The 18,915-nt window shown below is 47.1% G+C and overlaps 1 protein-coding gene across 2 annotated transcripts; it reads right to left on the bottom strand.

The window, feature by feature from the left end:
- Positions 1 to 1,270: 1,270 nt before the first annotated feature.
- On the bottom strand, positions 1,271 to 18,446 carry LOC135369855 (basement membrane-specific heparan sulfate proteoglycan core protein-like). 2 transcript variants are annotated; one of them, XM_064603428.1, is made up of 19 exons: positions 18,010 to 18,446; positions 12,114 to 12,239; positions 11,284 to 11,397; positions 10,660 to 10,767; positions 9,687 to 9,797; positions 9,559 to 9,615; positions 8,938 to 9,165; positions 7,455 to 7,603; positions 7,184 to 7,301; positions 6,631 to 6,802; positions 6,483 to 6,577; positions 4,814 to 5,086; positions 3,966 to 4,235; positions 3,745 to 3,861; positions 3,467 to 3,655; positions 3,222 to 3,371; positions 2,836 to 3,138; positions 2,068 to 2,165; positions 1,271 to 1,594 (listed from the first exon to the last, which is right to left on the bottom strand). In XM_064603428.1, the coding sequence occupies exons 1-18, from the start codon at positions 18,164 to 18,166 to the stop codon at positions 2,131 to 2,133; spliced, it is 2,772 nt and encodes a 923-aa protein (XP_064459498.1). In that variant the 5' UTR covers positions 18,167 to 18,446; the 3' UTR covers positions 1,271 to 1,594; positions 2,068 to 2,130. The 2 variants fall into 2 exon arrangements, with proteins under 2 accessions (XP_064459498.1, XP_064459497.1); XM_064603427.1 differs by having other exon boundaries at positions 2,072 to 2,165; positions 18,010 to 18,445.
- Positions 18,447 to 18,915: the final 469 nt, after the last annotated feature.

Raw genomic sequence — 18,915 nt, 5'->3', positions numbered from 1 at the left:
GCAGAATGTGGCTCTTGTCCATGAATACGGTCCTAAGGGCATAGTGATTCGGCAGGCTACAATACTTCACGTGGCGTAGTTGGCCGTTGGTCCAACCTTGTCTTCATGCACTGACCCGGGTCCTTTCACCAACACCGAAACCATCCCGGCTGTGCTGTCTGGGTACTTTCCCTGGGTATTCCTCAGACGCTCTAAGAAAAATGTCGACACAGTTCCCGATGAAGTCGGCCCAAGACGTACGATCCCCCCATGCGATAGTCGTGATGTTGCCCACCTGAGCGTGGCAATTAAGCAGTTCCATCACCATCAACATCGGACCATTTTCATGTACACTTCGCTCCTGGCGGCGAAATGATGAAGTAACACCACGTATGACTTATAGCTGCCAGTTTTTGAGGCAATAGCAGGATAACACTTGTTTCGAATGGTATGCCCTGCACCTGTGGAAGCACACCACACGTGATGCAACCCCCCTACCCCCGCCCCACCCCCAAAAAAACACGAAAATTTGTTAAGGCATATTCGTAACGTGCCATGTTTTCATGCAAACAATCATGGCGATGCTCGTACAGTTTGACGCAACACATTAGAGGCACTGCGAGGAGCTTCAAAGCGCATGCGCCAACACAACAAAGACAAAGTGGTTGGAGACGGAAAGCGTGACACGTGAGTTCTTCGTCGGCATCCACACAGAACCAGCTTTCTACATGCGACCAACGGCGCAAATCCAAAGCTCACACTTATGCCACACTAACACTTATGCCTTGAATATGTTTAGTGTGTCCATCTCATCGTCACCATTTATTGTTGTTGTTGTTGCTGTTGAATGTTTAGGCGGTCGACGACGCAACACACTATACAAGGACTTGCGAGAAAAAGCTTCACCAAGTCGCAGCACAGTGTACGGCATGTTTTCATGTCAACAAACATGGCGGCCGCCGCCAGAAGTGGCTGGGCATGCGCCTACGCGTACCCAGAAATGGTCCTCTGAAGAATCGCACCGATATACACGGTACTTTACTTCCTTATACTGCGCAGTAACGTTTAGTATATGCAGTGCAAGGCATGATACCATATCGTCCTCGTATTGACTGCTGCCCAAGCTCAGGCTCTGTTCTCCATGGATCTCCGTCCACCAGCTTACCTGCGTCAATGTCTTCCTCTCCGTCGGGTCTCATGGGAGTGCTTGCCACGCACCTTAGGCAAATGTTTTAAATAATCTCTGTAACGCTAAGTGTTATATCTCCTAAACCTGCTGTAAGATGTGCTATCTTACGTGTTCTTTTCTTTATTTATAGCTTGAAAATTGAAATCGATGGCTCGTGCAGCAGCCCCTGCTAATTGAGGCTTCCAGCAACCGTACACCGCGCTGTCGCGTCCCTGACCAGGATCGGCTCTTCAAACTTCATGTTCACATTTGCCTAACATGCTAATACGGAACGCAAGTCCTGCCTTGCTGATGTCACAGAAAGCACGATGGCTCATTAGCACACAGGGATCGATTGAGATTTGCATGATCTTCCAAAGCGTGATCACTGGTTCTGGTTGGTCCCAAAGATAGCACCGTTGTCTCCAGCAGCGTTGGACACGTGCACTAGAAGAGAAGCGTCGCACATATAGATGACTTTATTACCTGTCAGGTGACAGACAAGGAAACTTTCATTTGTCGCGTCATATTGATCGTAGAGCCGGGACTGAAACGCTGTGAGTTTGTGTTGCTGCTCAGGTGAAATGAAAAATATTTCCTGAATCATAATGGGCATGGCATGTACAGTGTACAGTGGTGGCCATACAGAACGTCCGATGGACATCCATATGTGCTTCGGATATATGCCCATTAGAGGGGCGAAACATCCAGCTGGGATATCTCTGCAACGTACCAACAACGTGATCTGGACAAGCTTTCGATCATCTACAGTACTTCTTTTCAGCGTAATCTGGATATATCTGGATATCCAGTGGACATACTCAACGTCCCAGCTGAACCATCCTATGGATGTCTAAAGGACATATGTGGTTTACTGGGATGATGGTGGATAAGAGACGCCAGAAGTGCAAATGAATTACTTGCCACACTGAACAAAACTGGTAGTCAGAATTAGAAGGAATTCAGGTACGCTCGACAGGACATCATTCGCTGGCATCCAGACTGGCGCTCGGAATGTCTGGAAGAGAACAATTCGGTGTTAAAGCGTTCTTTAAAGGTTCTTCGGACAGTAAAGCGTGTTTTGATCCCAAGCACCCTCCTATTCTGTCAGCTGTGTACTTGAAACTGCTTATACTAGCTGGCAATAATGATCTGAAGCGGGACCATATAATGGGGCTCTTGCGATTAGAGTACCCTTATATAGTGATGTATAAGATTCCCATATAATGACGTGCTTCGTAGAGTAGAACATCCTACGCCGACTCCATAAAAAAGCGCCGCCTTCCCACCACCTGTCCGAAATCGGTGAAAAAAGCACTGACATAGAAGAAAACAAAACAATCAACAGGGATATATGCCCTCTTCGTCTCCAGTGCACGGGCAATGGCTGCAATGTTTCATGTCACACCCATAACGGAAAGTTAGTAAGTGGTTAGTTAGTTAGTAATACCTCTGCCACACGTGCACTCTTCAATGATCATTGAAACCAATCGTCATTGAACTCGTGCGTGGCGCCATCTAGGGTGTAACGTGTCAACCTTTCAGGAAGCATTGGATCCAATGCTTTCTGCGAAGTTGACACGTTACACGCTTGGTGGCGCCACGCGCGTGTTCAATGACCATTGAATTCAATGATCACTGAAAAATGCCCGTTTGCGTTAGTTGCATCAAAATTATATAGTACTTACTCTTTTCGCAACGGTGTCCAGTGCGGCCAAAGGGGCAGTAACAGTCGAAACCCCCTCCAGCTCTGTTGATGCATCGGCCTTGACCACACACACCCGGGTAGCACGTTTCTCCCACCGTTTCACAGTGTTGTCCCGAGAATCCCGGCGCACACATGCACCAGTAACCCGTCAACGCTTCTTGGCAAACGCCGTCGTGAAGACAGGGATTTACGGCGCAGCCTTCGCACAGCGTTGTCCCAACCATCTCAGCTTCCAGTCTAAAGTCCACACTGGTCGGTCCAAGCTTAATGTCGCTTACACAGCCTATTGGAGATTTTTCTACACCTCAGAAGACCTCGACACCACATAATCAGGACAACAGTTCAAATATACAAGTATATGCTTACCGACGAAGCCTTCCGTGTGCCCGCTGCCTTTATAAATTTGTTCAAGGTTTGGCACACTGCCAACATAAATATCCTGTGTCCAATTCAAGCCATTTTCTTTTCCGCTGAATGCATTGATGACCTGTCGTTGATGATCAACACTGAGGGCGACTGTGAAAATACAACGCATACCCGTGCGGAAGTACCTTCGTTAGACATAACAGCGCATGCGTGTGTGTGCTGATGTGGAGCATGGTATTCCTTACCATATCTAGATCTCTTGACAACCTTTGCTGTATGCCAAGTATCCAGCTCTATGGTCTGGGTGCTCCTAATGAGACCCATATCCGGTCGCTGTTGGTACCTGAACTCGACGTAGCCATTGTTTAGCCCCAGTAATATAAAGTCCCCAGTGACACCGTTTGGCTGACGTCCACCGTTATACAGAAGAAGCCCTGAAACAGTGTCACCGACACTATAGCAGTCCAACATACATATATCACAAAATAATATACTATATTATCGATATTATGGCAACGCTTACCGTTGCGCTTTTTAGGCTTGAATGTTATCGCAAATTCGCAGTCCGTGCAAGTGCGATTGGGGACAGGACGCAGTTTCATGTACGACAGGGGATCCTGAGTGAAACGTGGAATTAGGCCTAACGGAAAGTAAACGAGACGGAAAGAAATTAAAACGAAAGAAAGACAACTAACGAGTCACGAAACGGATATGCGTAGAGCAGTGGTATATATATATATATACCTGTGACAACGACGACTACTGGCACCTCGACGGTTATGTGCTCGGACTTTGCCGTGCAAATATACGTTCCAGCATCCGTTGCCTTAACGTCGTGTATCTTGAGGGCATTTGGACGTGGCTCCGCTTCGTCAGAAATGTTTCCGTTCTGTTTAGACCACGTATATGTCACTGGTTCATCCAGCTTCACTCTGGTCACACAGTCCAAGGTGACCGTCGATCCGTAAGGCGCCGTGCGGGTTTCCACTTCGCTGGGTGAAACCTTACGGGTACCTGCATCATATACAATATAGGAAAGCGTCGCGGACAAACTTTCACGCTTGCCTGTCTCGTATTGTATCTATAAAAAAAATATTATTTCTCTATGTCAGGTGGAAGCATGATGAAGTTCATTTCTACTTTTGAGAAGTATGACATCATTGTGTGCGCAATCTGCCACCTGTCTGGCAACATTGCTCCTCCATGATCGATTTCCGTATCCTCGCCACAACTGCTGGCAGTCTTCCAACGTGGGACGGCGAGCGGAGACCGGGAAGGTGCGCGCGCGCTGTTGCTCCCGAGCTCATATATGGTGACGTCACAGTGCTCTTGGAACATCCGAAACTATGAAATTTTGAGGGTTCTTTCGAAAATTCGCGTAGGCGCGTCACTGTTCACTGACGTCATCTATATTTTACGTACTGAGTCTTTGAAAGAGGTTCATTTAGAAGAAGAAATTAAACCAGTAGCACTAGCGCTGAATCAAAACAAAGAGAATCCGGGGTAACGTCCATCACCCCCTCACACACACACACACACGAACAAAAAAAAAGAACTATATCTTAAAAACGTCCCCGGATACTGAACCGTACCTTGAATAGTAAGAACATAGTTGTCCATTATGACTCCTGTGGGACCGTCGGCAGAACACCGGTAGACTCCTCCATTCTCTTGTCTGACTCCATTTATGGTCAGGGTCGGTCCTCTCACACGGACGTTGTCGGGGAAGTCAGCATCTCCTGGAAGCTTGGTCCACGTCATTGGAGCTTTGACATTGCCAGACAGAAGGCAGTGTAGGTCCAGTGTATCGCCCATATGGACGTAACCTTTGCTAGCTTTAATGTTCACTTCTAGACTTGGAACATCTAAAGGGTAAAGTAGAGTAGGGCGAAAGAAATATCACCACATTCGATCATGGCTAATGTATGGTTCAACGTTGGCAGCTGAAGAAAAAGGCACCAGCAGGGTGCGGGTTCGAATCTCACTGCTGGTGCCTTTTCTTCAACTGCCAGACCAAGCAGCACAACATCTTGGCCCAATATTGGACCAATATTTGCAATATTGGCCCAATATTGATCAGGGTCCAATACTGGGCCGACATTGCCAATATTGGTCCAAGATGTGCTGCTTGGGATCATTCAACTGAAGTATGCAACTGGGCGTTGTGAGGCTTGTGTTTGTCTTCCTATGTTTAATTGACTTAATTACTTAATTAACTTTATAAGCGCTAGCTTTATAAGGCGAACCACAGTCTGCAGCTCTGTAGGTCCGTCCATGGCTGAGAGAGTGCTCGGGGTAGAAGAAGGCGTGGAAAGGGTTCGGAAAGGACAGGAAGGTGGGACAGAATAACAGATGCGCCCGCAGCAGGTGTCTGCGCTTTGGCGTCGGAGAAAATAAGCTACAGATGCATCGACAACAGCTGACATTTTCGAAATCTTTATCGACAGTTCACTGTCGAAAATATTCGATACCGCCATCGACATTATCTCCCGCCTCTCTCCCTTCCCTAACTGAAAGCTAGTTTCGGCCGTGACAATAGAATTACAAGCCAGCAGGAATGAACTTGGCGCGGGTCTGATTCCTTTCAGAACGAGGAACAATCTAACACAACCGTACACATCGACTCGGAACCAGCAATGATTTATTACAGCACATTCAAGAATTATATTGTTCGAGTGAGAGGAGGTGACAAAGGGAAGGGTGAAGATCGATTGATGGTTTGCTATAACGCTCTGCGGAATTTGCGCCATGACAGTAGCCTTCATAACAACACAATGTAGAAGGTTCATTAATCTGACACACAAAAACACTTTGTCACCTCCTCTCGCTCGAACTGTTCTAGCCTTGAATGTCTTGTAAAAAAATCATTGCCGAGTCTATGTGGGTACCTCAGCATATTCCTTGTTTTCAAGGAAATGACACGTTCTTGCTGCAAAAGTTCTTTAGTCCGGCTGTGGAGATTATGTGAGGAAGGAGGTGTGAGAGAAGGAACGCTGACGCGTGACCATGCTGGCGGGAACGTCACGGAAACGTCACGCGAGCTCCTCCCTTTTGGTGCAGGTCCACTATGGATATCGATAGCGAGAGGACTCGTAGGAGAGTTGACTATAGAAACAAATGTTCGTGCCAGACATCTTTATTTCAATTACGTTACCGAGCGAACTTTCGCGAACAATCGCAACAATTCAGTGTTCCATCTCGCTAGGGTACAACAGAACCTCAAATCATCATAATCATCATCATCATCACGACAGAACCTACCTTTCACGTGAAGGATAACATAGTCTCGCATTGAGACTCCAGACTTTGAAGCGCAGATGTACCTTCCAGAGTCTTCTTCTTGTACGTCTCGAATCCTAAGTGGAGCAAGCGTTAACCTCGGTGTAAACACTAGCGGGAGAAACGATACCAGAGCTTCCCATTGGACACTCTCGCCTTCTGAGGCAACAGCTGACCCGAATCCTTTGTCCATTCAATTGTCCAAGAAGAGACGCCAGCGAGAGGGCAAGTCAGTTGGACGCTTGAGCCAAGGAAAGCTGTTACAGCCTCCTTTTTTCTGAACTCCTGCGGGGGATGAGGATCTGGGAGGAATGCCACTGTACGTCAGTCTTCTGTGACGCCTCCGTCAGTTAGTCTCTCCGGACTACGAACTACGTACTATGGCCAAGAAACCGCTAACGAGACAGACTATTATGAGGACCATCAGAAAATAACGTTAGCGTTGTTAACAGACTACCCCTGAAGATGGGGGTTGTTTTCCTGAATTCTCAAGCAGCACAACATCTTGACCCAATATTGGGCCGGTATTGCCAATGTTGGACCAATATTCGGCAGACGATGTTGTGCTGCTTGGGTTGTCTGTATCTAATCTAGCCGATACCTATAGCTTACTCGGGTATCCGCCGTCTCTAGGGGTAGCCTTTTTCCCTGAGTTTCTTTTTGCCCCAGCTCTTTGTACTTACTGTCCACTTGGAGTAACGCCGTCGCTTGAGCCATTCCCTCCCTGTTTTTTGCCTGGCATACATACTGTCCACGATCTTGGAGGACGGTATGTCTTATGACGAGAGTGTCACCATGTACCTAACGAGCAGGACATACCATTCCTTGGAGATATAATTGTTCGATGGAAGAGGGTGATAAAGTGGAGAATAGGACCCTATCAGGGACCGCTAACGAGATCCACAGTGCACGAAAGAGCATACTCCATTTCGTTCTGCAAACGAACGCACTTACCATGTGTCGTTCTGAGAGGTCACCTGTCGCTTTGCTGAATGTAATCACAGGCGCAGGCGTTCCACTTGCTATGCACCGTATCTTGACGTCCTCACCCTGTTTCACCCTCTGTCTCTCGGGCTCCATGCGCGCTGAAGGAATGACTTTCCCTGCGTTTCAACAGTTTGTACATGTCCCGACAAAATTTGACGGAACATGCGAGCGGTGTTTTCCAAAGCAGCGCAACATGTTGGCCCAATATGGGACCAATATTGGCAATGTCGGCCCAATATTGGTCCAAGACTGGACCAATAATGGGCCGGTATTGCGAACAGTAGTCCAATATTAGTGCAGTATTAGTCCAATATTGATCCAAGATTGGACCAATATTAGGCCGGTATTGCCAATATTATTCCAATATTGGGCCAACATGTTGTGCTGCTTGGGCTTTCTCCTCGGTGCGACAACCTCCCTGCGAGCGGAAACGGGCTCGTTTACTCGTCCAGAAGGGTGAGCGAGTGCGCTGGGACCGACACACCGTTTTCACCGAGCGATACACCGATAGTTTCGGTGTCGCTCGAATGTGCTCGAAACGAGGCTTGAATTGGTGTCGCTGCCGGCGCACTCTTCCACCCCTCTGAACGAGTGAACAAGCCCGTTTCCGCTTGCCGCCAGGGTGTCACACTGAGGAGAAAATACACTGCTCGCGTGTTCCATAAACTTTTGTCGAAACCTGTGCACAGCACATACAGCGGTTGGTACCGGCACTGATCTGAAACGTTGGTGGGGGTCACACGCAGCACCCTTCCATTTCCCACGGCAAGGAAAACCTGCCGCATGATCTGAGCAGACGAATCTGAACGACGAAATCAGCATTCCCGGCAGGTTTGTTGCCGATGTACCACTAAAGTGATTTCGGCGCCATTTCGTTTCCGCCTTAACTCATGTCGCCACCTGTAGCGCACAGATGAAGTGAACTGAAACCAAACCAACGTACGCTGTACTGACACCGTCTCGCAGTCTGTCCGACAGATGGCTCCGCAAGCAGCATTAAAGGGGTTGTGACAAATTCATATACGCGTTTCATTATATTACGCAAAAGTAGTGAGGAAAATCTAATTATTTTTCAACTTGTCGTACTTTGCGAGACATATACATCAATGAGCCCACGCGCGCGTCAAGCTCTCGCGTCAGAGGACGAAGAGCTGCAGCCATTCCCATTGGTAGTCGTAAAGCACGTGACCCCTCCCGCGCTGCCCCACTGGCGGAGACATCTCTCACAGCCGGATGAGCTTCGGCTTCGGCATACGACGTGCCCCTTTTCTACGCGTTCATTACCTCTTTGGCTGTAGGACTTGGAGTGGGGGTCCACATCGATGCGAATAATTACCTCTCACATTTATGTGACACAAATGGAGACAAAAAAAAATAGCGCCTAGTGCGCCTATATTTCTAAGCGGGGCAACATATTGCAACGCATGCGCACCAGATGACCGGTACTCACGGGGCTGTACAGTGAGAAAAGCGGCTTTCTGTGCAATGGTAGCCGCACTTATGTTTCCCAGCGCCTTGCAGAGGTACGTCCCGCTGTGGTGAAGCTGAATGTCGTGCATGGTCAGACGGCCCCGAACGTCCGTGGATCCGGGAGGCAGAGGAGTGTCGTCAGCTCGTGACCAACGGACTCGAGATCTCAGCATGCCCTCATCTCGACAGCGGAACACGACTTGCTGAGCTGCAGAAGTGCAACGCAGTGACAAGGTATCACCTTTGCGTCTCATCTTACACTCAAAGAGACAGTTTCAAATTATAATACAGCTACGCAAGGTTCGAGTGATTTGGACAAGGTAAGTACTTATGAATTGACAAAAACGCAAAATTAAAAGACAAAATTAGATCACAATTTTTGTGGGAAATCCGGGACCCGTATCCGTGCCCAAAGCATGTGCCAACTTACAAGGGTATCGTGAATAAGCATATTACTATACGTGCTCTCTGCAGTATTGCAATTTGCCGTGCCACGAACACGTAAAAGTTGATGTGTAAAGCTTTTTAGGACAGCATTCTTAAAAGGTTCCACCGTGTTCTATCAACAGGGCGCTTCAGGAGACTACGCGACTGGTCGTACCTTGACGGACTGTCTGACGTTCAGGGTAAACCTTCACGTTGATTTCTGCGTAGGGATCTGAAAAGCACCGATATTTTAGTACTCCCTCTATAGCGTGTACCGGTTTAAAGCAAAGGAAACTGATTCACCGCATCCAGCTTCATCAGAGAAGTCTCTGCAGTCAACATTGTCGTCGCAGCGCCCCGAGGGATCGATGCATTGAGAGTTGCCGCACTTATATTGCCCAGCCTGGCAGATTCCTGAAAGACGGAAACACGTATTACGGACAAATTATTGAAACACTGTGAGCAGTAGAGAAACCTGTGGAAACAAACGCTCGATCACCTAGTGCGCAGAAGTCCTTTGTTCCCCCCGCACGAGGTCCTGGATATGACCCCATGCACCGCGCCGTCATATAGCGTTCTTGTTCGCAAGACGCTGTTATTTTGTCTCTTGTAGTGGACGAGGCAATTAAGGGTAGAGGGACGGGCACAACACATGGCTAAACAACGCCCAGTTGCGTACTTCATCTGAATGATGGCATCATACCTTTTCTTCAGCAGCCGCCATTCGATTATTAATGCGTTAGCATTAGAAGCCCCATTCTGAAGAAAAGCCGGCGTCGTAGCGGGGTGTCCGCGTACAGTGCGGCACGTGACGGAAAAGAGCGAATCAGGCTGCGCTCCGCGAGATGATTCGCTCTTCTCCGTCACGTGGAAGCGCGGAGCTCGTCAGCTGGAGCTGGAGCCGTCGTCACTCGTCAGTTGCACCTCGTCTCTGGACGTCTTCAGGAGTGTCTCGTGCGTTCTGCGAGAGCTTCGCGAGCGGCTCAGTTTGTGTCTCATGTCGTGTGGCAGTTTAAACTGCAACGTTCTCCAATGGATCCCGGACCTTCTACTAGTCAAAATATTAGTCAAAGTAAAAATATAAGAAACATAAGAGGAGCAAGTCGAACGCCTAATGCTAATGCATTGTCATCGCATTAATTACATTAATATCGCCCTCAATTTTTTTTATATGTGCGGCTGATGGCGTGCACTGCCATTTCGCTGTAGCGTGAACGGCACTGTTTAGCCGTTCCTGCACGTTGTCGTGTATCCACGAAGAGAACGGGAAGCTCACCACACTGTTCTTCATCGGAAGCATCGTCACAGTCGGCTCTCTTGTCGCACTTCCGCCAGCCGTCAATGCACATGCCGCTGCGACATCGGAATTCGTGACGCTCGCATTCTGCGTTCAAGAATTAGAAATCCATTGGAGACCATAACTATCCGAGGAAGAACTGATCAAAATGCATAATATGGAAATCACGGCTCCACAAGTGTGGAGACGGTTGCTCAGGCGTGTGCAGTGACGTCACGTTTGGTCACGTGACATTGGAAGGCAGGAAACAGGGCATGCCGTGAGTTGTTGCGGTATGCGTGTAATTGCGAGGGGAAGTTAAAACACAAGCTGCTGCGCCTCATTCGGTTCGCAGTAAGCCGCCTGTGACGCAACCTCATCTTTTCCCATGTCACGTGGCTCAAAGGCGCCCAAATGCTGGGCGTGACGTCGTGTGCACTAGCCTCGTTACCATATACTGTCACTTGGGCTACACGACTCGCTCGTTATGACCGCATAAACAGCATGAAGCGTAACTACAACCTATACAAATGTATAAGACTGTTATGTCTACACGAAAGATGTTGTGTTAGCCGGTTCTTACCGCATGAAACAATAAACGATAGTGAACTGAGTGACACGTACCGCACTGTGATTCGTCAGAGGTATCGAGACAGTCGATTTCCCCGTCACAGCGATAGTCCGATGATATGCATTTCCCGTCATTACAACGGAACATGCCTGCACCACAATGTTTATCTGCAACAAGACGAGCACAGTGTAGCAGTATCCACACTCTTAAAAATGAACTTCACCGCATAGCACGCTCCTAGCCAACCATCTCCTCAAATGATATCGTTATCTGCCCTGATTTGTCGAAAACGGGAGGCGTACGCCTTTTTTGTGACACTTATGCTGTTCATAATTGTCACAAAAAGGCGTACGCCTCCCGTTTTCGACAAATCAGGGCAGATAACGATATCATTTGAGATGATGGTTGGCTAGGAGCGTGCTGTGCGGTGAAGTTCATTTTTAAGAGTGCAGTATAGAATACTGAATGGTGAAGCCTCGTTTTTACGTGTTCCTCCGCCGATTGGAGGATTTCTCACTGTAATATCTGCACACCTTTCAACGTATAAAAATTGTGTTTTTGTAAATAAACACCCTTTTTTATTTCGCAGGCTCAACAGAAAGGCGTAAAAACAGTGTTGAAAAGGTGTTTGCAAAACATTCATCTGGACAGCGTTTTAAATGGGCGTGAAATTGTGTTCTCCGCAGCAGACACCATTTAGAAGTGTGTGAGTATGAAACACCCTTCTGCTTGGTGTGAAACTTGCCCCACATAGGTGTTTGCCACATGCAAGACACATTCTACACCCAAGAGGTGTAGAATTCATTCTAATTCTTTTCGGTTTGATTGTTCATTATATCTTTGTTAAGATTAGTTATTTTATGTATCATACTCCAGCACTTACTATTTTCTGAGAGGCAATTTTCTTCGTCACCGCCATCATTACAATCCCTCCTTCCGTCACACCTCCTGTGTTCATCGATGCAATGCCCTGAGTTGCACCGGAATTCATTGCTTCTGCACGGACCACCTGTAACCAAGACAAGAAGGTCTCATCTCCTCTGTGGATTTCACAATTTCTTCTATTCCGTGCCGCTTATCGCACAAATGATATAAAGTTCGAAATATTCGATGACGGTATCGGTTATAGTGTAAGGTATAATCAGTAGAACGGAAGAAATGAGCACTCTAGGAATTGAACTCCTGTGGGAACTAGATCATTAGTCCTCTTTGTGACTAAGTGCACGGATGTTTATGTGTTGTTTAGGGACTATTTTTCAGAGATGGGGAGTAAATATCAGGGTAAGGGAACTAATCTGGGGTGTAATTGCAATCTAGGGAACTATAGATTAGATTAGATTAGATTTAGAAAAGAAAAATATGGAGGTGGTGGCTCGTACGAAACACAGGAGCCGGCTGCTCCAAAACAATAAAAAATAATAATAATAGTGTCTCTAATAAGTTAGAGGCGCTGCAATGTCCACAAGGGATGTGATTAAAGCAGCTGTCCCACGATGTCTAATTCACGATTATCCGAGGAGCTTCACTATATGTCTACAGAACGGTGGGCCAGTCTTTTCAAGGCGGCTCTAAGGTCGTTGCGTTGAGCACTGTATCTGGGGCAGTTAATTAATATCTGTTCAGTGTTCTTCATTTCGGCACACGTGATGTAGCTGGACGAGTTCACCTTTCCCATCTTGAACAATAGGGTACGGATGAAAGGGACGTAGTCGAAGGCGGTGCATCAATGATTCAGTGGCATGCGGCGTGCAATCGGAAGAGAGAGTCGTCGACTCTGGGTAGCAGGCTGGACTCCGCGTCAACCAACCATATACGTACGTCTGCAGGCGTCGTGACGTATACGAAGCATTCTCATGGCGTCAGACCGCGTGAGGTATACAGGGATCTTGCTCTTTTTCCGGTGCGTCCTTATACAGCCATAGCATCCGCAGCTTTATTTCCGGGAATGCCTACGTGAGCTGGGATCCACTGCACAGCGATGTCATGCCCTCTTGAAACTGCAGCATGATATTCGCACACGACGTCGTGGGCAATAGGTGTTAGACTGCAGTTCGGGAGGAAGGAATTCCTAGCAAGCTTACTCGCGAGTCAGTGAATATCGCCCACGAGAGGCCAGTTGGTGACGAAGCAATGTGACGAAGCGCCAGCAGAATCCATCCATCCTGTTTTGGAGTAGCCAGTTCTGACTGGGTCGTGATTAAGCTCTCCATATTGTTCTTTCTTTTCCAATCTAATCCAATCCAGAATCCACTGAAGCTCCGCAGCAGTCGATGGTATTTGATGGGACAGTGGCGAGCACTCAGTCGAACATGTTCCTGTGGCATGACGGCAGCACACGTAGATCCCGCGTTCTGAGTGGGTCCATCCGTGCAAAACTGTTTTCTGTAGCGGAAACTGCCAATAAGAGCGAGGCTGTGTTGACGCAAAACGCAGAGAGTTCTCGATCTCTTGCTCGGAGTGCCTGCAGGCTGATGCAGCGTCCAGACGGGATGGTTGTCCGATACGTGTTTGTGTTTCGGGATGCATGACGAGTTCCTCTTAACGATGGACAGGACCTATAGGGAACTAAAAGGCTGCTATGGCTCCTCGGTTTACTCATTTTCTTTCTGTTTATTCATTTAGAGCGTGTATAAAGCTGCGGTACCCTTTTGTGAACGATTGATCGTGATTGATTCGTACAACCCACCATGAGCAGTATAAGTATATAACTGAAGGACAAATTTTATATTTCCAGACAACCTATACTTACTATATACTTTTCATTCAGCCGTCGTACGTACACTTCAAGAGAAACCAATACAGCAAATTGGGAGAAACTACAGCTTCTATAATCCACTAAATCGCAATAATCGCTCCGCATTTTAGTCCCCTGAGCATTAAATTTACCTTAAATTACCGCAGCTATTAGTCCCTTTTGACGCAGATAGTCGTGGCAATGTATGTAGTCCCCGTAACTACCGAAATTACTCCTTTCTTTTTTTTTGCCTCGCGGAAAAGCAACAAAAACGTTATAAGAAATGTCATAGGCATCGGCCTCATATATAAAGGCCTTGGCCGTTGGTGAACACTCGATAAATAAATATACAGAATTGTCGGTCCTTCCCAATTTTCTTCGAAAGGAACATTGACTTTACGACTTCCACGTATGCTGTCAGTCACACAGCGTCGTCCAATATTCATATTCAGCAGCACAGCTAGTTTCTTCCTGAACCATTACGATTTCTCCATCTGACTTTGCAGCCACTTGAACGTTGTACTGCCCTGCGAGGGACAGTTCCGTGTGTGTGTATATGAGATGCTTGTTTTTCTTTTCCAAGGCAAGGTCTCTCTTTATCTGACTTCTTTTTTAACCTTCTTCGCTTCTCTCTCTCTCTCTCTTTCTAGGCCACCTTGTCTCGCGCTCTGGCAGACAGACAGCCAAGTTCTTCAAACGATACAATACGGTATCATATACGACTGGGGACCCCTTCCTCGTCTGACGGCACTTCTCTGCCAAGTAGCACGCCGGTCGTCTACCACAACCGCAACCTCTCTGCGCCGAACGTTCTTTTGTATACGGGGGCATTGGTGTTTGGCCGTGATCAGTACACACACATCAATCACACGTTGGGGGGGCGTACTCTTGACTCGGGCATCGTTCCAACCTCATTTAAAAGGGATTTCACGCCACTTCTCAACCTGGCTGTCCTTAGCGTTCCTTTCGTCTCGCGGAATGCCAATACACACCGTTTCTGAAACGGTCCGCTGTGTAGCTTTCCCATATACTTTGACACTTAGCGGAAACGTCGTCTGTGTCTCGTCCTACTTATGTCTCTTATAGCTTCCTGTTGTGAAACGTCTATTTCCTCTTCGCGCTGTCCACACGTCGTCCAACCCCCGTAGCATTCCGTAGGTTAACTGGGGCAGAACAGTATAGTGTCGGGTTTTTGTCGGGGATACTCCGGACGGGATACCTCTGTGCAAACTATGAGCCTGGTATTGTAGAACGCTAGCGAATCGTGATAAGTAAAGTAAAAGTAAATAAGTGAAAAGCAACTCCAAAAAGAAGAAGAAGAAAAAAAAAGTGACGTAACGTCGTAACGCACGCGCCCACTACTTATGCTTGTAAACAAGCCGGCGCATCTGCGCATGCGCATAGAATAGACGTCTCTGGTGGGCAAAAGGGAGTAGGAAACCACGTGATGTGCACGGCGTATTTCACCTTTCTGTTCCGCATAGCACATCTAATAGCAACACCACTATGCCGCATGCATTTAGTAACGACTGAAACTGAAAACGACTGACTAACCAGTGACTCGATGATAGCGCGATTTTTGTCCACCAAACAGGATAGCAGCGCCGCCGCATTGCTATGGCGTCACGTAGTGAAGTGTGCCTAACATGTGAGCAACGCAAAGATATACGCTACAACGGCAACAATCACAACATAGCCTCACACAACGACAATGCACAAAACCTAATAAACAGATTTCCAAAGAACAGGCTGTGCAATAAAATTCACAAGTGCAGCCAAAGCTGCATCCCTCTTGTTGGAGGGCCAGACACCTAACACCTTCACAATGTCAAAAGGTCTATAGCGCATCGTTGTGGAGGGGCAGCGTTACGATAACATCCAAACGTACAGGCATACCTAATGTATATATGTGACTGAGCAAAGGTTTCGTTCTGAACGTGACCTACTTTTCATTACACAAGTTTCAGTGGTTGCGCTTTGTCTCATCCGCTCTTCGCTCTCCGTCTCCCAGTGCACGTCAACCATGCCCAAGTCTTTGCGTGACTTTACGTGGAAGTCATCAATGGTCCCTGCCATTGGTCAAAAAACGTGCTTTCGTGTTTTGTTTTGCTTTTCACTTTCGTCGACCTAATAATCATCACCCTGCTCATTATCGTATACCATCTTCACCTTCGCGCAACTCGAGACGTATACCAACAACCTGAGCCTAACCTCGAAGCGCGAACAAAACATCCCCAGCCCGCCTTTTACTTTCTATATTTTCCTCCGAACGTTCAGAAAACTAACTGATTGATTGATTGATCTAAAGAAAAAATAAACTGGAGATTTTGTCCAGCAACTCCACAAGATGTACATAGGTGGGAAAACTCCTGGAATGCTGCTGCTGCTGATGATGATGATGAAACCGACTTATGCGCGTGAGTTCGTGCTTCTGTGTTTTGTATGACATTCACACACACACACACACACACACACACACACACACAAGTAGAGATACGATGATGAGATGGGGCTGATGGGGGTATGACATTCAGATTTATATGTGAACATTGATTTCTGTTATTTTGATAATATAAAACTACCATTTTCGTTACTTTCATTTATTTTATCGAAGCAAGAGAACACTCACCCGTTCAACCCAACCTGAAACCAAAGGATACGTTTTCTTGCTGGTGACTCAAATCGGTTCGAAGAGGGAATCTACACCAGATACATCGCGCATGCTTACGGTTGATTCTGAATGAAGGAAGCCACTGAAAAAGTTAGCCTTCCTCCCTTCTTTCATCATTAGGTAATTTCTTAGGCACTTGAGGCTTTGTATGTATTTGTCCCTTCTATGTGTTCCAGCCTCAGAACATCAATTGCCATTATGGTTGATTGGTTAGTGGCGGTTTATTTCCGAGTCGTCTGCCTGCTTACGGTGCGAGAAAAAAAAAAAAAGCGCAAAGCAAAAACCGAAACCGAAACGCGCTCTACAACCCTTCCATAGCTACACTGTAAGAAAGAAAATAAAAATAAAAAGCAGTGAAGTGGGGAGTAATTGCAGCTTCTAGTCCCCCTTGTTTGCAATTACCATTTTAGTGCCCTGACCCCGAAATTTACTCCCCGTAGGGGGGGGGGGGGGATATATGTTTACTATAAAAAAAGCAAAAACTTTAAAAAAGAGAAAGCGAAAGGTTAAACTGCAAATGGTCAATGAATTTCGCAAATGCTCCCCTAAATGCAGCACTTCTACGTAAAAATGTGCTCTTCGTGATTTTGATTGAATAAGGCTATATAACTCAGCTAACTTAGCAATTTTTCCCCATTCGCGGAGTAAGAAATAGTTAGCGTTTCTTTCTTGGCAAATTGTGCTCATGCACGTCATACTATTTTCTATCACTCGACATATCACCGTTGACGGTTTAACTAAAAATATTTTCATTCATGTACTGTTTGCGACACGCTTGTTTGAGATTGCCTGCCAATACTTCCGCAGTCCATATGGGTTGCCCTCGAAAATATTATGCCACTGTTGCGGACAGTGTGCTGCACGTGTTTATCACCCGAAATAAATGATCTTGCAACACCTGCAGATTTTAGATGGGATAAACCACGGGGTGCTAATTTCAGAAAAAACGTGTCGCGAGCAATACATAAATTTTCTACATAGGACTATTAGAACAGAGCGCGTGAAATGCATGTCCCCACTCTGTGACATTCATTTAGTCCCGAAAGGGAGCAATTTTTGTAACAATGCGTTTAAGCCCAGAGAGGACTAAAATTACTCTCTCTCTCTCTCTCTCTTTTTTTTTCTCGGAGTGTAGCACGACACAAACAGAACGCTCCAAGGAGGCAAACAAGAAAACCCGTAACATTCGATAACAAACAATACTTTCTCTCTCACAAAATTGCTTGGTCCCTGGCCACAACCAGCCCACCAATGCTTTGCCCTCAAAGCTCTCTTGCCCTTTCTGGATATCATATAGGACTTCGACCCTTATTTTGAAAGGGGCTCAGCAGCAGAGACGAGCAACCGACAACAAACGAAAGAGTCAAAACTTACCCGCGACAACCACAGCCACGAGCGCGCAGAGCGAAGCGCTCACCGCTACGGCAGCAACTCCTGGCATCGTGACGACGACGGCAACACACCGCTCACCGGGAGCGACAGGAGCATGCGTTCGCAACGCGACGCGTCTCGCACTCTGCCGTTGGCACATGCTCTCCAAAGCTGCCCCACCCCCGCATCCCAAGGTTGTGGACACGTCACTGCTAATAAAACTAGTGCATTATAGAAACCATTCCGAAGGCTGATATGATATGGGGGACAAAAATAATGCTGATGCGATGACGTTTGATTTGGAAAGCGTCTTGGGCAAGTATATGCACTCGCTGCTCGATGGTGTCCTCGGCCCTCCACCACTCTCCTCCTCTCCACTGTGTAGTAATCTTTCCTCAGTGCACTTTGTCTTCTCGTAGTACTCGTTCTTTCATGCTCTTGCCGCGCACGTATTTTTCATATACGGGCATCATTAAACTTACCGCATATTTACATTACGCTCTCCTATATCGTTGCCGTGCCGTCTATTTCGTGCGGACCCTTTAATTATTACCCTCCGCGGAACAGGTTATCAAACTCCCATTTGATGCCCTCTCCCAACCCTTAGGGAGAGTGGGAAAGCAAATGCACAGTCCTGGCACTAGGCCCTCACGCTATATAAAAAGAAGACAGTCGAGGTACGGCCACCAAGGAAGCTGGTGTAGTTTCGGGCGACAATATCTCTTACTTATGACCCACTTTAATTAGTTCTCGTCGATGGACGCCATTAATTGATGACTCCATGATGCTTTAATTAAGAGGGGGGCTCGTTGGCGACAAGAAGATTACTCGGCAAATGGCCAATGATGAGGATGGGACATTCAACGACGCATCATTTAAGCAGAACGCCTTCGATTGCTCTGCTTTATT

This window comes from Ornithodoros turicata, chromosome 10, assembly GCF_037126465.1.
Source record: "Ornithodoros turicata isolate Travis chromosome 10, ASM3712646v1, whole genome shotgun sequence".
Classification (NCBI taxonomy): Eukaryota; Metazoa; Arthropoda; class Arachnida; order Ixodida; family Argasidae; genus Ornithodoros; species Ornithodoros turicata.
The sequence above is the reverse complement of the archived record's forward strand: the minus strand, read 5'-3'. Positions and strand labels throughout refer to the sequence as shown.

Excerpts from the sequence above, each read along its gene's own strand:
- LOC135369855 (XM_064603428.1), bottom strand. The coding sequence starts at position 18,166 with ATGTGCCAACGGCAGAGTGCGAGACGCGTCGCGTTGCGAACGCATGCT. Across the intron at positions 10,768-11,283 it reads CTCTGACGAATCACAGTGCG|AATGCGAGCGTCACGAATTC; the intron begins GTACGTGTCACT and ends TCTTGAACGCAG. Across the intron at positions 2,166-2,835 it reads TGGACACCGTTGCGAAAAGA|ACATTCCGAGCGCCAGTCTG; the intron begins GTAAGTACTATA and ends GTTCTCTTCCAG.